This window comes from Chiloscyllium plagiosum, unplaced genomic scaffold (assembly GCF_037043375.1).
Source record: "Chiloscyllium plagiosum isolate Xiang-an unplaced genomic scaffold, Cpla_swu_hap1 HiC_scaffold_44, whole genome shotgun sequence".
NCBI lineage: Eukaryota > Metazoa > Chordata > Chondrichthyes > Orectolobiformes > Hemiscylliidae > Chiloscyllium > Chiloscyllium plagiosum.
Window position 1 is genome coordinate 7,259,051 of NW_028270182.1, and position 23,171 is coordinate 7,282,221.

A 23,171-nucleotide genomic window follows, 5' to 3' on the forward strand; every position below is an offset into this window, starting at 1 on the left:
ACGATTAGCGAGCCCTCGCAGTGAGCTCATTGGCGCAGCTGGAGAGCGATGACGCACTCCGGAGAGTCCTCTCTGCACAGAGGGCACCGGAAACAGCCACGCTGCCCTCTCACCGTGACTCTCCAGGAATCCGTGGGAAAGATGGGGTGGGCAGAAGGACCAGACAAATTGGCCTTGCAGGGGGACTATCACAGATTTGATGGGCCGAATGGTCTCCTTGCACGCTAAAACCATTGAGCATGCTGCTGTGTTAGCCACTAGTGGTTCCCAGGTTCTGTTTATTTATAAAGACATTACAGTAACTCCCAGTGAGATCCCACTGTCTCCAAAGCTGACAACATCCCTGTCACTCTATCACTTGGCTCGAGTCTGACAGCAAGTTAAAAGCAGATTTGAACATTAATAGCCCAAAGATGGTGTTTCCCAAAGGCCAGCTGCCAGAGGAGGTGGAGGAGGCTGGTACAATTGCAACATTTAAAAGGCATTTGGATGGGTATATGAATAGGAAGGGTTTGGAGGGATATGGGTTGGGTGCTGGCAGGTGGGACTAGATTGGGTTGGGATATCTGGTCGGCATGGACAGGTTGGACTGAAGGGTTTGTTTCCATGCTCTACATCTCTATGACTCTATCCATCTCTCTTTTTCCAGGCACCAGCACAGGAACAGACCATTTGGCCCATCTACTCCATGCTGGTGTTTCTGCTACACACAACTGCCTCCCATTCCTCATTTATCAACCCACCCTTAGACCCAGCTTCCCCTCAGACAGATCGATACCCTTCACCTTGTCCACTCCCTGTGGGAGAGAATCCCACATTCTCACAACAAAAGGGTTTCTTCTGAATTCCCCACAATCTATTTGTTTGATACCCATAGGGAGGGCCTCAACCAGGACCTTGGGTTCATGTCACACTACAGGTGACCACCATTGCACTATATACACACACGGACACACACTCTCTCTCTCTCTCTCTCACACACAGACACACACGCTCACGCATACACACACTCCCGCAGACCCATACACTCACATAGACCCTCTCTCAAACACTCACACATACACTCCCACACACCCTCTCACAGACTTATACCCCTTTACATACAGATACACACATTCTCTCACAGACATTCATAACCCCCCACCCCACATACACACCCACAAGCAGACACACATATATACGTTTGTGGGGTGAATTTGTACTTGTTTTATTTTGCTCAAGAACTGCATGAATCCATGTAAGATTCTGTAAATCCCTTTTTTGGAGTGGAATCAGTCTGACCATTGGGGCACAGACAGCCTCACACAGGGAAGCTCACACCTTCAATACATTATCTGGGCCGACATGGCACCTATTGTTAAAGTTCACTTGAGAATGTAACTTTAAGAAAGTTCTGGGATTTACATATGAAAGAACAGAAACTAACATGGTCATTATAAAAGATGAGAGACTTAACAAACAATCTAGGTCTTTTTCAATATATAATTTCAGTTACATCACACTGTAAATATTTGCTATAAATTCTGTGTGATGATCGAGCCCTCCACACCCACCTGATGAAGGAGCGGAGCTCCGAAAGCTAGTGTGCTTCCAATTAAACCTGTTGGACTATAACCTGGTGTTGTGTGATTTTTAACTTTACACACCCCAGTCCAACACCGGCATCTCCAAGTCATGGATTTATTTGTGACCATCTCAATGTTATCGGACCCTATTCCTGTCTCCCCACTAAAGACGACATTTTTTTCAATAGCTGCCCCTGTCAAAATAATTTTAAACAAACAGAAAAAAAACAGAACGCGCTGGAAAAACACAGCAGGTCTGGCCGTGTCAGTGCAGAGAAAACGATCACCTATGCTGGCAGACCTGCTGAGTTTCTCCAGCAATTTTGATTTCTCATTGGTTTCAGATCCCCAGCAGCCACAGTCCTTTATTTTAAAATAATTTTCAAGACCCCCCCCCCCCCCCCGCCTCAGGGTGCACCTCAATGCCCAGTTTTCCAGAGGAAATAATTTGACTTCTTAATTGGCACTACAGTCCCTCGGGACGGTGGCTCACTGGTTAGCACTGACGCCTCATGGTGCGGGATCTCAGTTCAACTCCAGCCTCAGGTTAACTGTGTGGAGTTTGCACATTCTCCCCGTGTCTGCGTGGGTTTCCCCCGAGTGCTCCGGTTTCCTCCCACAGTCCAAAGATGTGCCGGTTAGGGTGGATTGGCCGTGCTAAATTGTCCCATAGTGTCCAGGAATGTGCAGGTTAGGGTGGAGTGGCCGCGCTAAATTGTCCCACAGTGTCCAGGGATGTGCAGGTTAGGGTGGGTTGGCCGTGCTAAATTGTCCCATAGTGCCCAGGGATGTGCAGGTTAGGGTGGATTGGCCGTGCTAAATTGTCCCATAGTGTCCAGGGATGTGCAGGTTAGGGTGGATTGGCCGTGCTAAATTGTCCCATAGTGCCCAGGGATGTGCAGGTTAGGGTGGATTGGCCGTGCTAAATTGTCCCATAGTGCCCAGGGACGTGCAGGTTAGGGTGGATTGGCCGTGCTAAATTGTCCCATAGTGCCCAGGGACGTGCAGGTTAGGGTGGATTGGCCGTGCTAAATTGTCCCATAGTGCCCAGGGACGTGCAGGTTAGGGTGGATTGGCCATGCTAAATTGTCCCATGGTGTCCAGGGGATGTGCAGGTTAGGGTGGATTTAGCACAGCCTAACCTGCATGTCTTTGGACTGTGAGGGAAAGAACTAACCCAAAATGGGTCTGGAGGGGTGAGATAATGCACTGTACGGCCCCCTGCTGCCCACCTCTGTCTCTAAAGGCATTCGGATGGTTCAAGGAGCTGCATGCTCCCTGTCCAAGGATACCCGGGCACGAACATCACCGGGGGGGGGGGGGGAAGAGGGGCAGGTGGTTGGCAGAGATGACCCTGTGTCTACGGCCCACTGCCTGGGCTTGGGCATCGTCGTCCTGGCTAGGTCTGGGAGCAGACCCTACCCAAAGCTCGTCGGCACCGGGTACCCGAAGGGCAGTAGGGTGGGACTGAAGTTCAACAGGGAAAATGACAAAGGACTTTCTCAAATAAATGAAACAGGGAGTGGGGGGGGGGGGGGGGGGGCAATTGCACACAACCAATACACCCCCTGGTCCACAGTGCCACTAAATGAACGGCTGAGCTTGGGTACCCGTGGAACTGCTGTCGTCTGTGATTACGAGGGCTGCTTTGAAATTGCACGTTATAATCTCGTTACGAAATAGCACCTTTCAAACAGTCAGCAATTAATACAGATTAATTGCTCAGTATCTGACTAAACAGAATGCAGTTATCAGAGCTGACGACACAAATGATTGCAGTGCGCTGTCCCACTAGCGTGAACAATTCTTGCCCCTGAGTGTCAACCATTTTCCAGGTTTAATGTGTTTTTTTAAAATGCCATAACTGAAGCTGCCTAGTCTGACCTCGAACTTGTCTCTATATTCACTCCTGCAACGGGGGTGCTGTTGGCATTTATTTAATCACTGTCAAGGGGGGGGGGGGGAGTTCATAGGCAAAACTGAGGACTGCAGATACTGGAGATCAGAGTTTAGATCAGAGTGGTGCTGGACAAGCACAGCAGGTCAGGCAGCATCCGAGGAGCAGGAAAATCAACGTTTCGGGCAAAAGCCCTTCATCAGGAATTAGTTAATAAGTCAATCAATAGTCAATAGGTCTATTCCTGCTTCTAGTCCTTAAATGGAGCTTGAGATTTAATTGTCTCAAGACCTGGCGGCATGCTCCAGTCCCCAAAATGATATGAAATTCTCACCAAGAACTAAAACGCACTGACAGTGGGTTCCTCTGTTATAGTTACTAGGCTGTGGGTCTGGAGTTACGTGTAGGCCAGACCAGGCAGAGTTCCTTCCCTGAAGGATTTCTGTTTGTATTCCCTGGCGGAACGCACAGACTGTTTAGATTAGATTAGATAACTTACGGTGTGGAAACAGGCCCTTCGGCCCAACAAGTCCATATCAACCCGCTGAAGCGCAATCCACCCAGACCCATTCCCCTACATTTACCCCTGACTAATGTACCTAACACTACGGGCAATTTAGCATGGCCAATTCACCTAACCTGCACATTTTTGGACTGTGGGAGGAAACCAGAGCGACCGGAGGAAACCCACACAGACACAGGGAGAACGTGCAAACTCCACACAGACAGTTGCCCAAGGGTGGAATTGAACCCGGGTCTCAGGCCCTGTGAGGCAGCAGTGCTAACCACTGTGCCACCGTGCTGCCCACAGGACCAACACTTACTGCCCGTCTCCAAGTTGCAAAAACTGGGGGCAGAAAGTTTGTTTTCTGCATGTGAGGTAATCTGCAACAAGATGTCACCATTTTCAGGAGAAATGGTGGCAGATCGACAACGCAGGTGAGGAGAAATCGCCTCTCGCAAAAGGAATTCCTCTCCCCCAGGCGGAGGCAGAGGCATCGAGTAAATCCGAAGGAGGAGATAGATTTTTAACAAGTGACAGGTTGAAGGGTGAAGGGGAGGGGGCAGGTGAGTGGAGTTGGGCCCGAAATGATATCGTATTCAATGGCGGAGCAGCTAGACGGGCTGAATGACCTGTTCCCGCTCCTAGATCTGAAGGGGAGCTTGAGATTTAATTTCAATTTGATCGGCTCAAAACGTGCTTCAGTCCCAAAACCATTCTCACCAAGAATCTGAACCCACTGAGAGTCTCCCATCTGAGACGCAGTATCTACAGGAGGGTATAAAGGACACACTAGCTCCACGGGTGAGATGAAGACGGAAGTTTCAACCTAAATATGCAGAATAATTATCGCAGGGTCATAAACGATGATCTGTACATTCCAGGGCTGATAACATTCTCACAGGACTCATGTACCTGAGCACGGGTCACTGAACCTTCAGCTGTTCATGATTTGCAGAGCTATTTCAGTTCCGGGAGGGCTCCCTGAATAGCGACAGCCCCTACAGACATGTACCAGCCTCTCTGAGATCCGTTAGGGAGTTTGCTGCTGAGAATCTCTCAGCTGGACCAAGCCAGCTCTTAAAGTTACAATCCGACAAGAATGCCACTCGCTCTCATCGACCCACAACGGGTACATTCATAGAGCCAACTGAAGCTTACAGCATAGGAAAGAGGCCGTTCGGCCCACAGGCTCCCTGCAACACTACTAATCCCACTTAGATCTGTAGCAGACTGTGGGTTTTTGCACTTCATGTGTGTATCCGACACAGAGAGAGTTCTCTCCTGCGTTCCAGATGCTCACCAGCCTTTGTCCCTTCAATTCCTCTTTCACCACTCTACAAATTATTTTTAAATCTATCCCCCACCACCTGACATTCCCTCTTAGTTTTTACAGGTGCACCGTAGAGAGCATCCTATCCAGATACATCACAGCTTGGGATGGTAACTGCTCTGCCCTGGACTGTAAGAAACTGCAGAGAGTGGTGAACACAGCCCAGTCCATCACCAGCCTCCCAACTACTGACTCCGTCTACACTTCCCACTGTCCCAGCCAACATCATCAAAGACCCCTCCCACCCCGGTTATAACCCCCTACCATCCCAGTTATAGTCCCCCTCCCACCCCGGTTATAACCCCCTCCCACCCCGGTTATAACCCCCTACCATCCCAGTTATAATCCCCCTCCCACCCCGGTTATAACCCCCTACCATCCCAGTTATAGTCCCCCTCCCACCCCGGTTATAACCCCCTCCCACCCCGGTTATAATCCCTTTCCCACTCCGGTTATAGTCCCCTTCCACCAGGTTATAATGCCCCTCCAACCCTGGATGTAATGCCCCTCCCACCCGGTTATAGTCCCCCTTCCACCCGGTTATAGGAGAAAGTGAGGTCTGCAGATGCTGGAGATCAGAGCTGAAAATGTGTTGCTGGAAAAGCGCAGCAGGTCAGGCAGCATCCAAGGAGCAGGAGAATCGCATGAGCCCTTCTTCAGGAATGAGGAAAGTGTGTCCAGCAGGCTAAGATAAAAGGTAGGGAGGAGGGACTTGGGGGAGGGGCGTTGGGAATGCGATAGGTGGAAGGAGGTTAAGGTGAGGGTGATAGGCCGGAGAGGGGTTGGGGGCGGAGAGGTCAGGAAGAAGATTGCAGGTTAGGAAGGTGGTGTTGAGTCCGAGGGTTGGGACTGAGATAAGGTGGGGGGGAGGGGAAATGAGGAAGCTGGAGAAATCTGCATTCATCCCTTGTGGTTGGAGGGTTCCCAGGCAGAAGATGAGGCGCTCTTCCTCCAGGCGTCGTGTTGCCATGGTCTGGCGATGGAGGAGTCCAAGGACCTGCATGTGGAGTGGGAGGGGGAGTTGAAGTGTTGAGCCACGGGGTGGTTGGGTTGGTTGGTCCGGGTGTCCTAGAGGTGTTCCCTGAAACATTCCGCAAGTAGGCGGCTTGTCTCCCCAATATAGAGGAGGCCACATCGGGTGCAGTGGATGCAGTAAATGATGTGTGTGGAGGTGCAGGTGAATTTGTGGCGGATATGGAAGAATCCCTTGGGGCCTTGGAGGGAGGTGAGGGGGGAGGTGTGGGCGCAAGTTTTGCATTTCTTGCGGTTGCAGGGGAAGGTGCCGGGAATGGAGGTTGGGTTGGTGGGGGGTGTGGACCTGACGAGGGATCGCGGAGGGAGTGGTCTTTCCAGAACGCTGATAGGGGAGGGGAGGGAAAGATATCTTTGGTGGTGGGGTCTGTTTGGAGGTGGTGGAAATGACGAAGGATGATACGATGTATCTGGAAGTTGGTGGGGTGGTAGGTGAGGACCAGTGGGGTTCTGTCCTGGTGGCGATTGGAGGGGCGGGGCTCAAGGGCGGAGGAGCGGGAAGTGGAGGAGCTGCGGTGGAGAGCATCGCCAACCACGTCTGAGGGGAAATTGCGGTCTTTGAAGAAGGAGGCCATCTGGGTTGTTCGGTATTGGAACTGGTCCTCTTGGGAGCAGATGCGGCGAAGGCGAAGGAATTGGGAGAATGGGATGGCGTTTTTACAGGGGGCAGGGTGGAAGGAGGTGTAGTCTAGGTAGCTGTGGGAGTCGGTCGGTTTATAGTATACGTCCGTGTTGAGTCGGTCGCCCGAGATAGAGATGGAGAGGTCTAGGAAGGGGAGGGAGGGGTCTGAGACGGTCCACGTAAATTTGAGGTCGGGGTGGAAGGTGTTAGTAAAGTGGATGAACTGTTCAACCTCCTCGTGGGAGCACGAGGCAGCGCCGATACAGTCATCGATGTAGCGGAGGAAAAGGTGGGGGATGGTGCCAGTGTAGCTGCGGAAGATGAACTGTTCCACATATCCTACGAAGAGGCAGGCATAGCTGGGGCCCATGCTGGTGCCCATGGCTACTCCTTTGGTTTGGAGGAAGTGGGAGGATTGGAAAGAGAAGTTGTTCAGGGTGAGGACCAGTTCAGTCAGTCGAAGGAGGGTGTCAGTGGAAGGGTACTGGTTGGTTCGGCGGGAAAGGAAGAAGCGGAGGGCTTTGAGTCCTTCGTGATGGGGGATGGAGGTGTACAGGGACTGGATGTCCATGATGAAGATAAGGCGTTGGGGACAGGGGAAGCGAAAAACATGGAGGAGGTGGAGGGCGTGGGTGGTGTCCCGAACGTAGGTGGGGAGTTCTTGGACTAAAGGGGACAGGACCGTGTCAAGGTATGCAGAGATGAGTTCAGTGGGGCAGGAGCAGGCTGAGATAATGGGTCGGCCAGGGCAGTCAGGTTTGTGGATTTTGGGCAGGAGGTAGAAACGGGCAGTGCGGGGTTGTGGGATTATGAGGTTAGAGGCGGTGGATGGGAGATCCCGAGGTGATGAGGTTCTGGATGGTCTGGGAGATGATGGTTTGGTGGTGGGAGGTGTGGTCATGGTCAAGGGGGCAGTAGGAGGAGGTGTATGCTAGCTAGCGTTTAGCCTCAGTGGTGTAAAGGTCGGTGAGCCAAACTACTACTGCGCCTCCCTTGTCTGCCAGTTTGATAGTGAGGTTGGGGTTGGAACGGAGGGAGTGGAGGGCTGCACGTTGTGAGGGTGAGAGGTTGGAATGGGTGAGAGGGGTGGGGAGGTTGAGGCGGTTAATGTCGCGGCAGCAGTTGGCTATGAAGAGATCGAGGGCAGGTAAGAGGCCAGCACGGGGTGTCCAGGTGGATGGGGTGTGTTGGAGGCGGGAGAAGGGGTCGTCAGAGGGAATGAAGGTGAGGCCTCTGCTGAGGACTGATCTTTCATCCTCAGAGAGGGGTAGTTCTGGAGGGATGGTGAAAACACGGTAGGGCTGGGAGCTAGGACCTGGTGTGGGGCTGGAGCTGGGAGTGGGGGTGGGGGTGGGGCTGGAGCTGGGGGTGGGGGTGGGGCTGGAGCTGGGGATGGGGCTGGAGCTGGGGGTGGGGCTGGAGCTGGGAGTGGGGGTGGGGCAGGACCTGGGGGTGGGGCTAGAACTGGGGGTGGGGCTGGAGCTGGGGATGGGCTGGAGCTGGGGATGGGGCTGGAGCTGGGAGTGGGGAGTGGGGGTGGGGCTGAAGTGGGAGTGGGAGTGGGGGCTGGGAGTGAGGGTGGAAGTTGGGGGTGGGAGTGGGGCCTGGGAGTGGGGGCTGGGGCTGGGGGCTGGGAGTGGGGAGTGGGGGCTGGGTGCTGGGAGTGAGGGTGGGAGTGGGAGTGGGGAGTGGGGGCTGGGGGCAGGGAGTGGTGGCGGGAGTGGGAGTGGGAGTGGGGAGTGGGGGCTGGGGGCAGGGAGTGGTGGCGGAAGTGGGAGTGGGGGCGGCTGCTGGGAGTGGGGGCGGGGAGTGAGGGTGGGGGCTGGCAGTGGGGACTGGGAGTGGGAGTGGGAGTGAGGGCTGGGGTTGGGAGTGGGGACGGGGGCAGGGGGTGGGGGTGGGAGTGGGGCTGCGGGCTGGGGGTAGTGGCTGGGGACTGGGGACTGGGGGTGGGAGTGGGGGCTGGGGGTGGGGGCTGGGGCCGGGGGCCAGGAGCGGGGGCGGGGCGGCAGGGTTAGGCGGGGGGTTATAGACCCCTCTCACCCGGTTATAGCCCCCACCCCCCCCCCCCCACACACACACACACACACACGTCCCCCACACACAAACCCACACACGTCCCCCACACACAAACCCACACACACCACTCCAACATCCCCACCCACACAGACACACACCCACACACACCCACCAGTCCCCCAAACACACACACACACAGACACCACTCCCCCAACACCCCCCCCACACAGACACACACACCAGTCCCCCCAAACACACACACTCATACACCCACACACAAACACAAAGAAATCCGGACTCTTGGACAGAATGCCCACTGATAAACACCCATTTAATGGACTATGTGAAAGACAGTGCCTCTTGTAGCTCCATCATCTCCAATGACTCCGTTAACCACGTGTGCCATGTGAATGCCTTCATGTGGGATTAACAGGGGACAGTTCCAGATCCTGGTTGGCAGGTTAGTCACTAAGCAGCTTTACCAATGGTTTAGTTGATAGTAGACAGATTAGAGTCAGCACACAGCCCCCATCCAGCCTGCACAGGACCACTCAAAGATGAAACCCACAACGATCTGACCAAGGGGCGCCTGAGAGATGGCATTGGCTCATGGGGGGAGGGGCGACTGTAAGGAGGGTGATTGGCTCATGGGGAGAGGGGCGACTGAGAGATGGCATTGGCTCATGAAGGGAGGGGCGACTGAGAGATGGCATTGGCTCATGGGGGGAGGGGCGACTGTGAGGAGGGTGATTGGCTCATGGGGAGAGGGGAAGGGGTGACCGTGAGGAGGGGGATCAGCTGAGGTGTGGGGGGGGAGAGATGACCATGCGGAGGGTGATTGGCTCGGGGCGGGGGGGAGATGACCATGCGGAGGGTGATTGGCTCAGGGGGGGGGGGCGGGGGGAGATGACCATGCAGAGGGTGATTGGCTCAGGGGGGGGAAGAGATGACCATGAGGAAGGTGATTGGCTGTACTGGGCAGCGGGAGGTGAAGGGTTAACCGAAGCCGGTGCTGGTGTGGGTGTGGGTGTGGGTGTGGGTGTGGGTGTGGCTGGGGCTGGGGGTCACAGTGGAGCAGGCTGACCTGTCCTTTATGACCCGGAAGGGCGGCCCGTGCCCTGGGATGATGACGCTGGCCATCTCCAGCACTCTCCCGCGGTGCTCGGCCTGGAGCGCGGGGGCTTCACTCAGGAGCTGCCAAGCCCCGTCGTCACCCTCCCTCTCGAACAGGTCCCCAGCCACCACCACCGCGCCCTCCCGCGTGCCCCTCACCAGGACGCTCACGTCGCCGGCGCAGTGCCCAGGCGTGGGGAACACCTCCACCCAGTCATCCACCCGATACGGGAGGCCTGAGGCCAGGCCCTGGCTGAGGTAGACGTCCCCTCGTCGGCAGACGTCGTGAGAAACCACGATGGTGGCCTCGGGGAACAGGTTGAGGTTGCCGACGTGGTCCGAGTGGCCGTGGGTGCAGACCACCAGCGAGACATCCTCAGGCTCCAGGCCGTGGGCCCCCAAGCTCTGTAGGAGGTGGTCCCTGTCCCAGGGGTTGCCGGTGTCCACCAAAACCACATGGCTCCCCTTCAGCAGCGTTATTGTGCCGTCCGCTCTGGTGTTACCGTCACCGTCCGTGTAGGCGTAGCCCTCCTTCAGCACAAACACCGAGTACGGGTCCCCCGGAATGGTCAAGGCGCCGAGGGGCTGAGTCCGTATTGTCGACGCCGTGCTCATGGTGATGAGGAGAAACCCTCAGGAACCGGGCCTGTGTCCGACGCCAATCGGGGGGGCTGGAAGACAAGAAGGAACGAAAATAAACTCAGCGCTCTGAAGGCCGAACACTTTCGCCTTTGAACGTACGTCGAACGTTTTAAACTGCTCGGCCCCAGGAGCCTGCCGGAATTGATCAAACATTCTAGATAGCCAAGTGTCCACCAGAACTGCGGGCCTTTATCGAGCCTTTGGTGCTACCGTGGAAACCTGAGACCGCGTAGAAACGTAATGCAGGGACACACACACACAGACACACACACACACACAGACACTCACACAGACACACACACACAGACACTCACACACAGACACTCACACACAGACACACACACACACACACACACAGACACACACACACTCACACAGACACACAGACACACACTCACACAGACACACACAGACACACACACACAGACACACACACACACAGACACACACACACACAGACACACTCACACAGACACACACAGACACACACACACACAGACACACACACACAAAGACACACAGCCTGGGACACACACACACACACAGACACTCACACACACACACACAGACACACACACACACAGACACACACACACAAACACAGCCTGGGACACACACACACTCACAGACACTCACACAGACACACACACACAGACACACACACTCACAGACACTCACACAGACACACACACACACACACACTCACACACACACACACAAAGCCTGGGACACACACACAGACACACACACACACACAGCCTGGGACTGACTGACCCACACACACACACACACAGCCTGGGACACACACACACAGCCTGGGACTGACTGACCCACACACACACACACACACAGCCTGGGACTGACTGACCTACACACACACACACAGACACACACAGCCTGGGACTGACTGACTGACACACACACACACACACAGCCTGGGACACACACACACACAGAGCCTGGGACTGACTGACACACAGACACAGAGCCGTACAGCACGGAAACAGACCCTTCGGCAGTCTCTGTGATCAGTAAGGCCATAAGAAATAGGTACAGCAGCAGGCCACTCAGCCCCTTTCAGCCTGCTCCTACATTCAGGAGAAAGTGAGGACTGCAGATGCTGGAGATCAGAGCTGAAAATGTGTTGCTGGAAAAGCGCAGCAGGTCAGGCAGCATCCTGAAGAAGGGCTTATGCCCGAAATGTCGATTCTCCTGCTCCTACATTCATACAGTCATAGAGATGTACAGCACAGAAACAGACCAGTCGGCCCAACTCATCCATGCCGACCAGATATCCTAACATAATCTAGTCCCACCTGCCAGCACTTGGCCCATCTCCCTCCAAACCCTTCCAAATCCCCTTTAATTTGGGGTTTAGTTTGGGGTTTAATCCAGTTTATTTTGGGATTTATTTTGAGGATTAATCCTGATTATTTTGGGGTTTAATCCGGTTTATTTGGGGGTTTAATCCAGTTTAATTTGGGGTTTAATTTGGGGTTTATTTTGGAGTTTACTCCAGTTTAATTTGGGGTTTAATTTGGGGTTTATTCCAGTTTAATTTGGGGTTTATTTTGGGGGTTAATCCGGTTTAATTTGGGGTTTATTTTGGGGTTTACTCCAGTTTAATTTGGGGTTTATTTTGGGGTTTACTCCAGTTTATTTTGGGGTTTACTCCAGTTTAATTTGGGGTTTATTTTGGGGTTTACTCCAGTTTAATTTGGGGTTTATTTTGGGGTTTACTCCGGTTTAATTTGGGGTTTAATTTGGGGTTTAATCCAGTTTAATTTGGGGTTTATTTTGGGGTTTACTCCAGTTTAATTTGGGGTTTATTTTGGGGTTTACTCCAGTTTAATTTGGGGTTTAATCCAGTTTAATTTGGAGTTTATTTTGGGGTTTAATCCAGTTTAATTTGGGGTTTAATTTGGGGTTTATTTTGGGGTTTAATTCAGTTTAATTTGGGGTTTAATCCAGTTTAATTTGAGGTTTAATTTGGGGTTTAAGACCATAAGACATAGGAGCAGAAGTAAGGCCATTCGGCCCATCGAGTCCACTCCGCCATTCAATCATGGCTGATGGGCATTTCAACTCCACTTACCCACATTCTCCCCGTAGCCCTTAATTCCTTGTGACATCAAGAATTTATCAATCTCTGCCTTGAAGACATTTAGCGTCCCGGCCTCCACTGCACTCTGCGGCAACGAATTCCACAGGTCCACCACTCTCTGGCTGAAGAAATGTCTCCGCATTTCTGTTCTGAATTTACCCCCTCTAATTCTGAGGCTGTGCCCACGGGTTCTAGTCTCCTCGCCTAACGGAAACAATTTCCTAGCGTCCACCCTTTCCAAGCCATGTATTATCTTGTAAGTTTCTATTAGATTTCCCCTTAATCTTCTAAACTCCAATGAATACAATCCCAGGATCCTCAGCCGTTCCTCGAATGTTAGACCTGCCATTCCAGGGATCATCCGTGTGAATCTCCGCTGGACACGCTCCAGTGCCAGTATGTCCCTCCTGAGGTGTGGGGCCCAAAACTGGACACAGTACTCCAAATGGGGCCTAACCAGAGCTTTATAAAGCTTTATTTTGGGGGTTAATCCAGTTTAATTTGGGGTTTACTCCAGTTTAATTTGGGGTTTATTTTGGGGGTTAATCCAGTTTAATTTGGGGTTTAATCCAGTTTAATTTGGGGTTTACTCCAGTTTAATTTGGGGTTTATTTTGGGGGCTAATCCAGTTTAATTTGGGGTTTAATCCAGTTTAATTTGGGTTTATTTGGGGTTTAATTTGGGGTTTACTCCAGTTTAGTTTGGGGTTTACTCCAGTTTAACTTGGGGTTTATTTTGGGGTTTACTCCAGTTTAATTTGGGGTTTATTTTGGGGTTTACTCCAGTTTAACTTGGGGTTTATTTTGGGGTTTAATTTGGGGTTTATTTTGGGGTTTAATTTGGGGTTTAATTTGGGGTTTACTCCAGTTTAATTTGGGGTTTATTTTGTGGTTTAATTTGGGGTTTATTTTGTGGTTTAATTTGGGGTTTACTCCAGTTTAATTTGGGGTTTATTTTGTGGTTTAATTTGGGGTTTACTCCAGTTTAATTTGGGGTTTATTTTGGGGTTTATTTTGGGGTTTACTCCAGTTTAATTTGGGGTTTATTTTGGGGTTTACTCCAGTTTATTTTGGGGTTTATTTTGGGGTTTACTCCAGTTTAATTTGGGGTTTATTTTGGGGTTTACTCCAGTTTAATTTGGGGTTTATTTTGGGGTTTACTCCAATTTAATTTGGGGTTTAATTTGGGGTTTACTCCAGTTTAATTTGGGGTTTATTTTGGGGTTTACTCCAGTTTATTTTGGGGTTTATTTTGGGGTTTACTCCAGTTTATTTTGGGGTTTACTCCAGTTTAATTTGGGGTTTATTTTGGGGTTTACTCCAGTTTATTTTGGGGTTTATTTTGGGGTTTACTCCAATTTAATTTGGGGTTTAATTTGGGGTTTACTCCAGTTTAATTTGGGGTTTATTTTGGGGTTTACTCCAGTTTAATTTGGGGTTTATTTTGGGGTTTACTCCAGTTTATTTTGGGGTTCATTTTGGGGTTTACTCCAGTTTATTTTGGGGTTTACTCCAGTTTAATTTGGGGTTTATTTTGGGGTTTACTCCAGTTTATTTTGGGGTTTATTTTGGGGTTTACTCCAGTTTAATTTGGGGTTTATTTTGGGGTTTACTCCAGTTTAATTTGGGGTTTACTCCAGTTTAATTTGGGGTTTACTCCAGTTTATTTTTGGGGTTTATTTTGGGGTTTACTCCAGTTTATTTTGGGGTTTACTCCAGTTTAATTTGGGGTTTATTTTGGGGTTTACTCCAGTTTATTTTGGGGTTTATTTTGGGGTTTACTCCAGTTTAATTTGGGGTTTAATTTGGGGTTTACTCCAGTTTAATTTGGGGTTTATTTTGGGGTTTACTCCAGTTTAATTTGGGGTTTATTTTGGGGTTTACTCCAGTTTATTTTGGGGTTTACTCCAGTTTAATTTGGGGTTTATTTTGGGGTTTACTCCAGTTTATTTTGGGGTTTACTCCAGTTTAATTTGGGGTTTAATTTGGGGTTTACTCCAGTTTAATTTGGGGTGTATTTTGGGGTTTACTCCAGTTTATTTTGGGGTTTACTCCAGTTTAATTTGGGGTTTATTTTGGGGTTTACTCCAGTTTATTTTGGGGTTTACTCCAGTTTAATTTGGGGTTTAATTTGGGGTTTACTCCAGTTTAATTTGGGGTTTATTTTGGGGTTTACTCCAGTTTATTTTGGGGTTTACTCCAGTTTAATTTGGGGTTTAATTTGGGGTTTACTCCAGTTTATTTTGGGGTTTACTCCAGTTTAATTTGGGGTTTAATTTGGGGTTTACTCCAGTTTATTTTGGGGTTTATTTTGGGGTTTACTCCAGTTTAATTTGGGGTTTATTTTGGGGTTTACTCCAGTTTAATTTGGGGTTTATTTTGGGGTTTATTCCCTGATGTCCCCCTTCCCCCCTCCAAAGGCCTGAAGCCAATCTCTGAAACAAGGGCAATGCCCAATGAGAGCCCGACCCCTGACCCCTGACCCCCGACCCCTCCCCGGACTGACCTGAAGCGCAGGCCCCAAGCCTCCGGCTCCGGCTCCAAAATGGCGCCGCAAAACAAATCTGCCCGACCACCTCACTCAGCCCCGGGACCGAGGGCGCTGAACCAAGGAATAAACCTCGCCTATTAAATAATCAGGTTGCAGCGCCCCACCGCTGTCCAGTGGCAATGGCCTAAAGTTTAGGGTGTTTGTTTCAAGTTTGGGTTTGAGTAGAACAGTAGCATTTATTGATCACAGATTGATTTACCAGCCGTGCAGAGGGCCTAGTGAGACACAAATCTAATACTGAAACCCCATAATGGTGACAGGATGGGTTTGGGGGCAGAAACCTTTAAAATTTTAAGCAGGGTGACACAGAGACAAAAGTTCAGCAGGGTCTGGCAGTGTCTGTGAGAGAGAAGTTAAAAATCACACAACACCAGGGTTAGAGTCCAACAGGTTTATTTGGAAGCACTAGCTTTCGGAGCGACGCTCCTTCGTCAGGTGGCTGTGGAGAATAAGATCATAAGACACCACAAAAGTTTACAGTGTGATGTAACTGAAATTATATATTGAAAGAGACCTGGGCTGTTTGTTAAATTTCTCATCTTTCACAATGACCATGTTAGTTTTAGTTCTTTCCCAGAACTTTCTTAAAATTAACATTCTCAAGTGAACTTTAACAATAGGTGCCATGTCGGCCCAGATAATGTATTGAAGGTGTGAGCTTCCCTGCGTGAGGCTGTCTGTGCCCCAATGGTCAGACTGATTCCACTCCAAAAAAGGGATTTACAGAATCTTACGTGGATTCATGCAGTTTTTGAGCAAAATAAAATGTAACTCTGCAATACAAATTCAACCCACAAACTTATATGTGTGTGTGTGTGGGGGGGGGGGGGGTGTCTGAATGTCTGTGAGAGGGTGTGTGAGTGTAGGTGTCGAGAGTGTGGTGCTGGAAAAGCACAGCAGGTCAGGCAGCATCTGAGGAGCAGGAGGATCGACGTTTCAGGCATAAGCCCTCCATCAGGAATAAGGCTTGTGGGTTGGGGCTGAGAATTAAATGGGAGGGGTGTGGGGTTGGGGGGAGGTAGCTGGGAAAGTGATAGGTGAGGGAGAAGGTGATAGGTCAGAGGGAGCAGTGATGGACGGGGCCCGGAGGTTGGTGCCGAGTTGGAGGCTTGGGACTGGGATAATGTGGGGGGGGGGAAATGAGGAAGCTGCTGAAACCCACATTTATCCTGTGTGGTTGCAGGAATACGAGGCGTTCCTTCTCCAGGCATCGGGTAGGAACGGTTTAGCGGTGTAGGAGGAGGCCCAGGACCTGCATATCCTTGACGGAGTGGGAGTGGGAGTTGAAGTGTTCAGCCACGGGGCGGTGGGGTTGGTGGGTGCAGGTGTCTCTGAAATGATTCACAAGAAGACAGCCTGTCTCTCTGATGTAGAGGAGACTTTGAGCATATGAGAGAGAGCTTGTGTATGAGAGAGGGTCTACGTGAGTGTATGGGTCTGTAGGAGTGCGTGTGTGTGAATGAGAGAGAGAATGTGTAGTGCAATGGGGTCAACCTGTAGTGTGACATGAACCCAAGGTCCTAGTTGAGGCCATCCCCATGGGTACCGACCTTGGCTATCAGCCTCTGCTCGGCCATTTTGCTTTGTTGCCTGTGGAGAGAGAGAACAGAGTTAATGTTTCGGGTCCGGTGACCCTTCCTCGGAACCTGACCTGAAACGTTCACTCTGATTTCTCTCCACAGACGTTGCCAGACAATGCTGAGCTTTTCCAGCGATTTCTGGTTTTGTCTCTGATTTACAGCATCTGCAGCTCTCTCGGTTTTTACTTTTTGGAAACGCAGGAAGGATGCTCCCGACGGATTGGGGGAGTCCAGAAACAGGGAGAGGGTGGGGTCACAGTCTTCAGGACCGAGATGAGGAGAAATGTCTTCACCTGAAGAGTGTGGAAAATTTTGTTGTTCTGGGGGACACAGTTTCAAATCCTGCCAGGGCAGATGGTAGAATTCAGTAAAAAATCTGGAATTAAGAGTCTAAGGATGACCGTGAATCAATTATTGGAAAAACCCCATCTGGTTCACTGACGTCTTTACCTGGTCGGGCCTACACATAACTCCAGACCCAATGTGATTTGACCCTTAACAGCCCACCGGTCAATGGGGGAATGGGCAACAAATGCTGGGCCAGCCCGGGACACCCAAACCCCATGGATGAATTAAAATAAAAATTCTCTACCACAGAAAGTGGGTGAGACCAAACACTGAATGTCTTCAAGAAGGAGGCTGACACAGCGCTCAGAGCTAAAGGGTGTAGGGGAGAAAGCTGGGATAGGGGACTGAGTTGGATGATCATCTTGTGGCATGGGGTAGTAATGTCCCTCGTCTCTAGCCCAGGAGGCCTGTGTTCGAGGTCCATTTGGTGCTCCAGAGGTGTGTCTGAACAGACTGATCGAAAAAAGATCAACTTTGAGATGCTGTTGTTACTTTCACACATAAACAGTGTGAAACTACCATGGCTTCAAGAGGTTATTTTGTCTTTTTTCTTGAAGAAAGGTTTTAAGACAGAGATACAGAGCTGTCTACTTGAATCCAGTAAACAGCTTGTGAGGCCTTGGGATTTTGTTTTTAGAAGCTGGAACAATAGAAGCAGCCTGAATGGGTGGGGTCAAGCTCTCTCAGAACCTGGATATTTTAGCTTCAGTTTTTCAGTGGCAGTTGCTGGGAGCTGGGAAGGTTTGGGAGCTGCAGCACATCTCTCCCTGCTCCTCTCTCTTTCTCTCCCTCTCCCTCTCAGAGTTTCCTCTTGATGGTTTTCCTCCTGGACTAGAGAATTGCCTGTGTGACAATCTATTTTACTGAATTTGCCATTGCCAAGGGTGCATTTATGGGATGTTACTCTATTGGAACAGTTACTGTTTCGTTATTAAATCAGACCCCATTGCATCATGGTAGCCCACAAACCTACCAACACACTTAAACAGCGACTCATGAACCTAAAGGATCTATTAGATACTACAAGCAAAACTAACATCATTTATAAATTGCCATGCAAGAACAGTAAAAAAACACTAAATTGGACAAATAAGCAAGAACCTTGCCAGCAGGGTACACAAACACCAACTGGCCACAAAAGACACAACCCACTATCACTAGTTTCTATACATACAGACAAAGAAGGACACCACTTTCATCAGGACAACACACACATCCTAGGACAGGCGAAACAAAAACATGAACAAGAATTCTTAGAGGCATGGCATTCTAATCAGAACTCCATCAATAAGCACATCGATTTCGACTCTATCTACCTTCTCTTGAAAGAAAAACCAGAAATGACATCACACACCTTAAGAAACTAAGACCTATAAACAGAGAGGTGGGACATACCACCAGCACTTCACCAGAGACTCTCACTGATGATGTTACCTAGTCATGGTGACGAAACACCTGAAAATTAACCCTCCAGCTCAGCGACCTAAGTTACAGGCTTAGCTACAAATCTTCTGTAGCTACAAAGTTATTCTGTTAACTTTTCCAACGGTCTGTTTCCGTGCTGTATATCTCTATGACTCTATGTGCAGGCCAGGTGAATTGGCCATGCTAAATTGCCCATACTGGTTAGGTGCGTTAGTTTGGGTGAGTTACTCTTCGGAGGGTTGGTTTGGACTTGTTAAGCCAAAGGGCCTGTTTCCACACTATAGGGAATCTAATCTAATTTTAAAAGAATACTGGAGATCACAGCGGGTCAGGCAGCATCTGTGGACAGAGAGCAAGCTAACATTTCGATTCCAGATGAGTCTTCAACTGTTTTCAGTTTCTGAACAGGATGTGGTTATGTTCCCTGGAGCGTCACAGGCTGAGGGGTGACCTTGTAGGGGTTTATAAAATCATGAGGGGCATGGATAGGGTGAATAGACAAAGTCTTTTCCCTGGGGTTGGGGAGTCCAGAACTAGAGGGCATAGGTTTAAGGCAAGAGGGGAAAGATAAAGAAGAGACCTAAGGGGCAACTTTTCACACAGAGGGTGGTACGTGTATGGAATGAGCTGCCAGAGGAAGTGGTGGAGGCTGGTACAATTACAGCATTTAAAAGGGATCTGGATGGGTATATGAAAGGAAGGGCTTAGAGGGATAATGGACCAAGTGCTGGCAAATAGGACTAGATTAATTTAGGATATCTGGTTGGCACGGACGTGTTTGATCGAAGGTTCTGTTTCTGTGCTGTACATCTCAATGTCTCTATCCGAGAGGAACATACAAAGGCTGTAGGCTGCTTTGAGAATTGGTCAAACTGCAAACAGTCACTCAGTTGAGTGCTCGATGTTGGATTAACCTGATCGCGCCCGGGCAGCTGTCATGTCTGATTGCAAGCTTGAAAGGTACTCGCTTTTCACAGAAACCTGACCACCGCTGACCGTGTGCTGCTCCCCACGGTGTGGGGAATCCCCAGGTTTAGGGACTACCCCGTAAATGGATCCGAGGTATTCTGTTCAGACGTTTCGTAACGGTGTTTCGAATCACCAGGCATCCGGCTAAAGTGGAGAGGAGAGAAACTGCTCCCCCCTCGTTAACGGGGGGGGGGGGGGGGGGGGGGAATCAAGAACCAGAGAGTTGGAAGTAATTGGCAATAGCGGGTCCAGGGAAAGGTTTCTTTGTTCTGTCAGCGACATGGGGTTTGGAATGCGCCGTCTTGAGTGTGGAGAAGGCAGGGAGACTGAATTCAAGAGAGAGTTGGATTAGTGACTGAATCGGAAGATGGTGCAGGGCCGGGGGTGGGGGGAAGGAGAGCAAATCATTCCTGTCCAGTGCCAGGAGAGAAAATGGACTAAATGATCTGCTGTTCTGTATTGCGACTTTCCAGGACTCAGCACCATCGAACTCAGGGCCTGTACACAAAGCAGACTGTACACAGGGGCAGTGGAGTTGAGTTTGGGGCCAGTGCAGATACAGCTGCATCGGGGCCATTTGCATCGGCAGGGACTTGTGGGTGTCAGAGGAGGCACGATACAGCCAAAGAGGGGCAGCACTCGCTCACAGCAGCCGCAACAGCGAAGGGGACTTATGCCTGGTCACCACGCCCATGACAGAACATCTAACAGGGAGGACTGTAAAACTGGACACTATTACTTCACATTTCTGCTTTTATATTCTACGCTTTGGTTTACTTTAAGATGGGGCCAGAGTAGTAGTGACACTGTACAATACAATACAATACGTGGGTGACACAGTGGTTAGCACTGCTGCCTCGTAGCGCCAGAGACCCGGGTTCAATTCCCGCCTCAGGCGACTCTCTGTGTGAAGTTTGCACATTCTCCCCGCGTCTGCGTGGGTTTCCTCCGAGTGCTCCGGTTTTCTCCCACAGTTCAAAAAATGTGCATGTTAGGTGAATTGGCCATGCTAAATTGCCCGTAGTGTTAGGTGTAGGGGCATGGGGCTGGGTGGGTGCGCTTTGGCGGGTTGGTGTGGACTTGTTGGGCCGAAGGGCCTGTTTCCACACTGTAAGTAATCTAATCTAAAATACATGTGACAATAAATCAATCAAACCAAATAGATAGGGTGAACAGCAAAGGCTTTTTCCCCTAGGATGGGGCAAGTTCAAAATTAGGGAGCATATTTTTGAGGGGAGAAAGATTTAAACAGGACACGAGGGGCAACTTTTTTTAAAAACACAGTGGTTCGTGTGTGGAATCAACTTCCTGAGGATGTGGGTACGGTTACAACATTTTAAAAGACATTTAGATAAGTTCGTGAATAAGAAAGGTTTGGAGGGATATGGGTCAAGATTAGAGTGGTGCTGGAAAAGCACAGCAGGTCTGGCAGCATCCGAGGAGCAGGAGAATCGACGTTTTGGGCAAAAGCCCTTCATTAAGAATACAGCTCTATTCCTGATGAAGGGCTTTTGCCTGAGAACGTCGATTCTCCTGCTCCTCGGATGCTGCCTGACCTGCTGTGCTTTTCCAGCACCACTGTAATCTAGAATCTGGTTTCCAGCATCTGCCATCTTCACTTTCACCTTGGAGGGACATGGGCCAGGAGCAGGCAGGTGGGATTGGTTTGGGATTATGGTCAGCATGGACTGGTTGGGCCGAAGGGTCTGTTTCGGTGCTGGATGACTCCAAACCTCTCGGGCGGCAGACATATACTTGGCAGTTAGTGGGTAGGGTTGTCACAACATCACTTGGCTTTCAAAATGGAACTGGATGAACATTTGAAGGAGGGGGGGGGAGTTGCTGAGATAGAGGGAAGAGGAGGATTATAAATGGATGGCTCTTTGAGCAAGAGGTCATAGTTTCAGAGTAAAGGGGGCAGCAGATTTCAAACAGAGGAGGAGGAATTATTTCTGTCAAAGCCATGGAATTACACACACTCAGGGAATCGACCCCAGGTCCCTGGCACTGTGAGGCAGCAGTGTGATCCACTTCGCCACCCAATCTTTGAAATACTTGAACCAAAGGGAACCCAAATGCAGGACACAATGTAGTCTGAAAATGATCCTTTATTATTCTGTTATATACTGAAGTACAAAACACATTCAAAATGAAGCAAATATAAATTTCAGGTGTATATAGAGGCAGGTGACTATAAAAGTAGGAACTTACATGTGGATTGAGAACGGGCTCATCTGAGGTAGCAGAAACTGTGGCAGTGACTAAGTAGACAAACACGGCCGACATTAACTCAATGTGAGCACTTTGATTTGAAGACAGGATGTGGGAAGAGAACACAGTTACTGCCAGATGTGAGATATTTACCTCTTACCGACCTGTCTGCTCCTTCGTGAAGACCTGTGTGTGTGGGCGTGGGTGTAAGAGCCCTCAGAAAGTGTGTGTTACGGAATAGAAGGAAAACAAAAGTCAGGGGGCGTTTGCTAACACACCGATTCCCCGGGACAGTGAGCTCCGGGTCAGGAATGACCATACAGCACTATCTTCAATGTTCCTTTACAGTCAGGGTAGGGCACCAGGGAAATCTATGTCCACGCAGCACCCTCAGGCTAGGTTAGTGAGCTCCTCTGCTTCAGTTGGGAACTTAACCACTTGGAAAAGCTCATCGACAAAGTGGGCCCAGCAGTGGAGAGAGGGCACCTGAGGGCAGCAAGTTCGTGGGTCTGGTACAGGTGAGACGGTGGAGGGCTGGAGGTGTAGGTGTTGTTGGTGGGTCTGGTACAGGTGAGACGGTGGAGGGCTGGAGGTGTAGGTGTTGTTGGTGGGTCTGGTACAGGTGAGACGGTGGAGGGCTGGAGGTGTAGGTGTTGTTGGTGGGTCTGGTACAGGTGAGATTGTGGAGGGCTGGAGGTGTTGGTGGGTCTGGTACAGGTGAGACGGTGGAGGGCTGGAGGTGGAGGTGTTGTTGCTGGGTCTGGTACAGGTGAGACGGTGGAGGGCTGGAGGTGTAGGTGTTGTTGGTGGGTCCGGTACAGGTGAGACGGTGGAGGGCTGGATGTGTAGGTGTTGTTGCTGGGTCCGGTACAGGTGAGACAGTGGAGGGCTGGAGGTGTAGGTGTTGTTGGTGGGTCCGGTACAGGTGAGACGGTGGAGGGCTGGATGTGTAGGTGTTGTTGGTGGGTCCGGTACAGGTGAGACGGTGGAGGGCTGGAGGTGGAGGTGTTGTTGGTGGATCTGGTACAGGTGAGATGGTGGAGGGCTGGAGGTGTAGGTGTTGTTGGTGGGTCCGGTACAGGTGAGACAGTGGAGGGCTGGAGGTGTAGGTGTTGTTGGTGGGTCCGGTACAGGTGAGACAGTGGAGGGCTGGAGGTGTAGGTGTTGTTGGTGGGTCTGGTACAGGTGAGATGGTGGAGGGCTGGAGGTGTAGGTGTTGTTGGTGGGTCTGGTACAGGTGAGATGGTGGAGGGCTGGAG

The 23,171-nt window shown here is 50.5% G+C and overlaps 2 protein-coding genes across 5 annotated transcripts in view; both read right to left on the reverse strand.

Annotated features, from left to right (window-relative positions):
• Positions 1-9,282: 9,282 nt before the first annotated feature.
• On the reverse strand, positions 9,283-22,535 carry mblac1 (metallo-beta-lactamase domain containing 1). 4 transcript variants are annotated; one of them, XM_087982970.1, is made up of 2 exons: positions 21,913-22,535; positions 9,283-10,754 (listed from the first exon to the last, which is right to left on the reverse strand). In XM_087982970.1, the coding sequence occupies exon 2, from the start codon at positions 10,696-10,698 to the stop codon at positions 9,967-9,969; it is 732 nt and encodes a 243-aa protein (XP_087839096.1). In that variant the 5' UTR covers positions 10,699-10,754; positions 21,913-22,535; the 3' UTR covers positions 9,283-9,966. The 4 variants fall into 4 exon arrangements, with proteins under 4 accessions (XP_087839096.1, XP_087839093.1, XP_087839095.1 ...); XM_087982967.1 differs by lacking the exon at positions 21,913-22,535 and adding an exon at positions 15,335-15,396; XM_087982969.1 differs by lacking the exon at positions 21,913-22,535 and adding an exon at positions 12,821-12,955.
• The window catches only part of cnpy4 (canopy FGF signaling regulator 4), a 45,402-nt gene continuing 37,991 nt past the window's right edge, over positions 15,761-23,171 (reverse strand). The window contains exon 6 of the mRNA XM_087982973.1: positions 15,761-15,818. Within this exon, the coding sequence (XP_087839099.1) occupies positions 15,811-15,818 (8 nt within the window). The 3' untranslated portion in view covers positions 15,761-15,810. The remainder of the gene's footprint in view (positions 15,819-23,171) is intronic.